This window comes from Anoplophora glabripennis, unplaced genomic scaffold (assembly GCF_000390285.2).
Source record: "Anoplophora glabripennis isolate ALB-LARVAE unplaced genomic scaffold, Agla_2.0 scaffold2839, whole genome shotgun sequence".
Classification (NCBI taxonomy): domain Eukaryota; kingdom Metazoa; phylum Arthropoda; class Insecta; order Coleoptera; family Cerambycidae; genus Anoplophora; species Anoplophora glabripennis.
In genome coordinates, this window is record NW_019418913.1 from 4,843 (window position 1) to 10,706 (window position 5,864).

Below are 5,864 nucleotides of genomic sequence, written 5' to 3' on the forward strand. Positions count from 1 at the left end.
GAATCGCTCACCTGTTATTCTTTAAGTCAAATACCACAAGCACCTAAAAAATTTGGTAATAATAAAATATACGTCTTTTTTTAAAAAGAAATTCTATAGTAACTGTGTAGGCCATTTTTTGGCCAAAAATAAGTTTGTATGGACATACGTCCGCAAACATTTTAAGATACAGGGTGATACAGCTTAACTATTTTTTTCTTGTTCTCAAAACTTATAACGACGTTCCTCTCCCAAACATTAACTGAAAAAAAATCATACGTATTGATTTGGAAAAATATTAATTTTTCGAATTGTTAATTATAATTATTGATATGTGTATTTTTGTACTAAATACTTATTTTGGTTAACACAGCTAAGTGTACTCCGACTGTCAAAAAGTAAATTTTTTACAGTAATAACACTTCATTACAAAAAATACTTTATTGATATGTACAAATGTAGTATAGCTTAGAACGTATCCTAGACTAGACTTAACTAATCCTGGAATTAAGGGGGTTGACGATCTTGCCTGCCATGAGGGTGACGTGGATGTCTGAGTCGATGACGAAGTACAGAAAAGGATGGTCAGCCTTGAAGTGCACCGGGTCATACCGGTGTAAGTTTCCTGTGAAAGAGGGTAACATTTAATTGTTTCCTTGACTGAATGACTGAAACGTTGGCATTTATTTTTAGATTATTTGCCAGAGATGCTTGCTTAAACTTAATGAGACGTTTTGTAATTCGACAGTCTTGCTTAGTGTTTAACCTGAACAATATCTGCAATTATCAGACAATTATTCACCGGAAGAAGCGAGGCATTTCTTTCATTTTAATTGTTTCGCAACGCGTTTGAGGGCGTTCTGTTTTTTTTAAGGTTAATTGCGTCAACATTAGTAATTAAACGGTTAACCTATTTTTATTACGTACAAATGTTTTGATTTACGGGGAGAATATTTTGTCACCTTAAATTACAAAATCGCTTTGTTTGTTCTCGTATAAGAGAACATATGCTGTGTTCGATTTCAGGTCTCATCTCATTCGTAACTTTTTTATTTAATGACTGATTCCGGCGACCTCTTCATTTTATAATTCAAAAGCTATGGCTAACCGACATTTTTTAAGGTAAAAATTACTTATTACTTCAAAACACAAATGTAGGAATTTTTTACTTTTCAGTTGAGGTTAAAAAAAATACTCTATACTGGTACTGTAGAGAATAAATACTTCAAAAAATTTTGTATAAAAATCCATTGGCATTTTTACCCTCAAAAAAGTATTTAATAATAACGTTCTTTTAGCACTTTAGTCATAAATTTGAATAATAATATCTGATAAAATAAGGTTGTTGAAATCAGTTAATAAATAAATAATGTTATGGAAAAAGATGCTTCTAAATGAAGTTAACCGACTAAATTTTTAAAACAAAAACCTACAGAATGAANGTTTATTTCAACGAGATTTCTTTAAAATTTGTCCCAACATCACTGTTACACCTGTGTCTCGAAATGAAACTTCCATTCCTTCTAAATTAACTTTAGTCGCTGATGGTAGAATGACAAGAAAATTACTGTATAGTTAGTTAAATGTTTGTCATCACTTGTCAATGTCGGATTTTTTTTTCCGAACCTTCTGCAGTTAAATTGGAAAATGACAAGTTGAGTTAAACCAATAATCATAAGCTTGAATGAACACATAATGTATATATATTTCAGAAGAAACACTATCAATGAGAAAAAATATGCATTTTGTTTTAGACTTAATATTAATTTTTTGAAAATGGATCTCGAGTATTGACCTCTTGCGCCGATGATCGTTCGTGTATTAATGACATTTTATGTGTATAAAGAAATATAGCGATCGCATATTTTGCCACAAGCAATTGATTATCGACTTCCAAGAAGAAACTCTTCTTATTTTGAATTTATTCACTGCATTTCTTTTAAACCTGTTTGTCCATTTATGTTTGTTTGGAACTTTCCGCACACTTCTTATGAGGTTGATGAAATTTAATCGCCAGCTGTGATTTAAAAAGGCAAATCTTTAAATAAATATAAAAATGTGATGAAGTGCTTTTTTTATAAAAGCTATTAGAATAACGCTAAAACAATGTACCGTAATGTGGGTAAAATTATTTCTGGTCTTCCCAGTTAAATAACTAAATAATTAAAACACTTTTTTGTAATCTGCTCGTAAAAAATTAACCGTCTAAAGGATATTATCATCAAGCAGAATTGATTGAAGAACTTAATGTTGCAAAATGTACAAGGTCAATAACACTGCTAGACATTCCAAGTGCCAATAGGTGAAACCGTGGTTTCAGAAGATAGTCATCGGCTAGCCTTTCAATGTTATTCACCACAACTGATTAAATATTAATACCTTTACGATGCCTGAATTATAAAAGCAAAGACAAACGAACCATCAATTAGGGGTAATAAACTGAAATTTATTGTCGCGTTTAACAACATGTCAGCGGTTTTATTAGATTTTTTCAGTGTTTTATAGTGTATAACATTTTCACTCTGAGTTTGTTTACGAAAAATTATGCAGATACTTACTATGATCTGGAATAGCATTTGGGTCTACATAATTTCTTATATTTACGGTAATGGCTTGCTCAATATTGGTTACGTATATTCCCCTTTGACTTGTCATCGGTGAAAAATCTGCTTGTCTTGGTTCGAAAACTTTTCTTATGCCCAACTGCAATCATAAAGAATATAAATGCAGCAAACAGAAATAATAACATGAACATATGTTAATAAGAAATAACATGTTTTAACTTGTCATGATGGGATCGCAACTAAAATAGATAAACCTGATCAATCTAAATGATTTCTGTTTTTTGATGGCAAACTACTGAACTACTGGTTATCGTTACATATAGTTTTTTTATTAATAAAAATAGTATTCAGACAAAACACAAAAACTGTGTGGGAGAAACTTCCTTTAGATGATCAGCTACCCAGTACGATTTAATAACATTTCCATAAATGTAAAACTTACCTTTTGAAAACTGGGAGTCAGAGTGACATAACCCTTCAGATTGAAGCTAGGTATCGTGGCAATAACATGCCTGTACTTCAGATTTGCGATGATATATTTTAAGCTTCCATTTAAACGCAAATCGCATATCAGCTTATCGATGCCAGTGTCATCCACTGGTAGTAGCAACAAAAGGTAGTATTTGGTGCTGTCCAAGGGAAAACTTAAAGCCAAAGCGTTCAAATGCGGCTCATAATGAAAGGGAAGTATAGTGTTGTACTTCATAAAATTAATGTTGTATTCCCTGTATTTACCGTAAATAAGAAAACTTGGTTGTTCGTCTGGAACGTAGGGCTCAGGATTATGAAAATTGAACTGATCATCGTAGTACCTTGCTAGTAAGTAGTCGACTACGGATCGACTGTTCCTTTTAAACTCAAAATTTGAATTTCTTATGTTAAGTTGCACCACATTGGTTTGGTTAATTCTAGACGCACCAGATCGTACCTTTCGCTTGGAAATGCCACCGAATCCAACATCATCTACAGAGGCATCAGTACTGTCAATTTCATTATCTTTATTATCCTTTTCAGTGCTGGTGTCAGTTGGAGTAGTATTAACTGTAGTTGAGTCTGTAGCAAAAGGTGTAGTCGTATCAGTAACAACAGGTTGAGTGGTAGTGCTCTCTGTAAAAAGGGTGCTTACAGAATCTTCAATTATAGTTGTGGTTGGCGTGAAAACATCTGTATTAGTAACAGGTTCTGTTGTTGTTGTAGAGGTTAAGTCAGGGATAGTACTGCCAATAGTTGTCTCCGAAGAGAGTGAACTGCTACTCTGCGTTGATGTCAGTAATGTTGTTGGTAAATTAGTGGTATCTAAAAAAGTAAAGTTTGTGAAAATATGACTATGAAGAACTTACGAATGCTTGTACCTGCTTCCGTTGATTCCACAGTGCTTGTACTCGTTGGTAATTCAGAAGAAGGTAAAACCTCCGGTATATTTGCCACCTCAGTTGTAGAAGTTTCTTCCGTAGTACTAATTGATAGTGTAATATCTCTTTCAGAAGTACTGTCTTGTGTGGTTGTCAACAAACTAGTTACAGAACTTGGAGTTGTACTTCCTTCAGTTATTGGAGTGGTCACTTTTTCAGTAGTGGGCTCAATTGCGATTGTAGTTACTTGTACAGTTGTTACCTCTGTTGTTTTTGTTTCAGTAGTTAGTGGTAGTGCAGTAGTTGTACTTTGTTCAATTGATAATGTTGTTTCCTCTATAGTCCTTATACTAGTTGTCTCTGGCAGTGTTGTAGCTTTCTCAGTAGATACTACTAATGTCGTCGTTTCTGAAGGTACCGTAGATGCTGTAATGGCTTCTGTTGTCATCTCCATAGCATCGTTTCTTCCTATTTCTGTTGTGACCTGTGATTCAGTCGTGACCTGTGATTCAGTCGTGACCTGTGATTCTATCGTGGTGATTTCTCCAGTCGTTGTCTCTGGCGCCTCTGATGTTTCTGGTTGAGGATACAAGGCGTTATTGAATGTAGCAGTATCATATCCGTAAAACCTTAAAATGTCTTCATATTCTGGTCTTAATGTAACATTTTCGTGATTCAAAGTCAGACCAGCTAGGAAGCCTTCTTTTGGTATGAAGTAGCTCTAAAATTAAGATCAGATCAATACATATCAGAATAACTTAGTTATCACTAAATCAATTGAATCGGTGAATATAATGTCTGTTTCATTTGTAGATAATATACAAGTATATTCATGAAGGTACCTCTAATAAGTGCATTGTATCATATATGATACGCCCAAGACACAATGCCATGAATTTAAATGAAGCAGAGTTGACTGTAGTCATCACCATGAAGGTCACATTTATACGAGTACTATTAGTGCATCGCACACTAGTAAAACTTACATTTCCGTGCAAAAATGAGGTTGATCTATATGAAACATAGAAATATATTTCTATCTATATTTTAGTGCCTGCTGATGAATTAATTTTGTTTAGTAAAAAGGAAGGTATAATATAGTATAGGGCGATAAATATATCTTTATATTAACATATCCCGTTTTTAATATGAACTAATGTAGAACTATAATACCAAAGAAAACATCACATTTCAAATCACAAAAGAATGAATATAACTATTTTCATAATACGTATAAGTATTTAGTTAAAAAATTGTAATTACTTAATCTTCCTTTAAGGAATACAGCATATTTAAGCCCTCTATTGATCATATAAGTTGTATTATCAAATGGATTACATTCAGTTCCTTTTGATATTAATTCAGGGCAATCGTACAAAGATTGTATTTTCATTTACATCGATGTTTTATAAAAATAAAGCTGTATGTCTTGCCCCAAATGCAATTCCAATAGGTGGGTATAATTCATTTAAAAATTCTATGATACAATAGGCAATTTAATTATTACTTTCTGGTAGAGTACCCCATTAACCATCCTTTAAGTTATCAAGGAGACCCATTATTGTGTTACATTGTTAAAGAAATGATTCACTTGAAAAATTAACAATGTTTCACACTTTGTTTTACAAAAATTGTCGGGTAATATTTAATCTCTTTTCCTCTACCAACATTTTAATTAATTTTTATAGCATCATCAGTTGCACACAAATTTTGTGAATTTGGTAAAATAATGATTAACATTGTGTAAATAACATTTAATTTTAAAAGAAAACGCATATCTTGAAAACAACTAGGTATATTATATATTAAATTATTTTTTAATACTTTTTGCAAACGTTAAAATTTTATTCCAATATTTAGTTATTTGGTATTGTCCCAGTACTCTAAAGAAAAGGAGATCTAGGTACGAGGACTGTTCAGAAAATAACCGAACTTTATTTTTATAAACTTTATTATTGATTTTATACAT

At 32.3% G+C, this 5,864-nt stretch overlaps 1 protein-coding gene across 1 annotated transcript; it reads right to left on the reverse strand.

The window, feature by feature from the left end:
• Window positions 1-405: 405 nt before the first annotated feature.
• Window positions 406-4,616, reverse strand: LOC111692710 (location of vulva defective 1-like; the record flags this gene model as incomplete). The annotated part of the gene is made up of 4 exons (XM_023456807.1): window positions 406-604; window positions 2,538-2,682; window positions 2,986-3,839; window positions 3,896-4,616. Coding segments are annotated over 4 exons (1,854 nt in total), but the record flags the coding sequence as incomplete, so codon positions are not given.
• Between the last annotated feature and the right edge of the window lie 1,248 nt (window positions 4,617-5,864).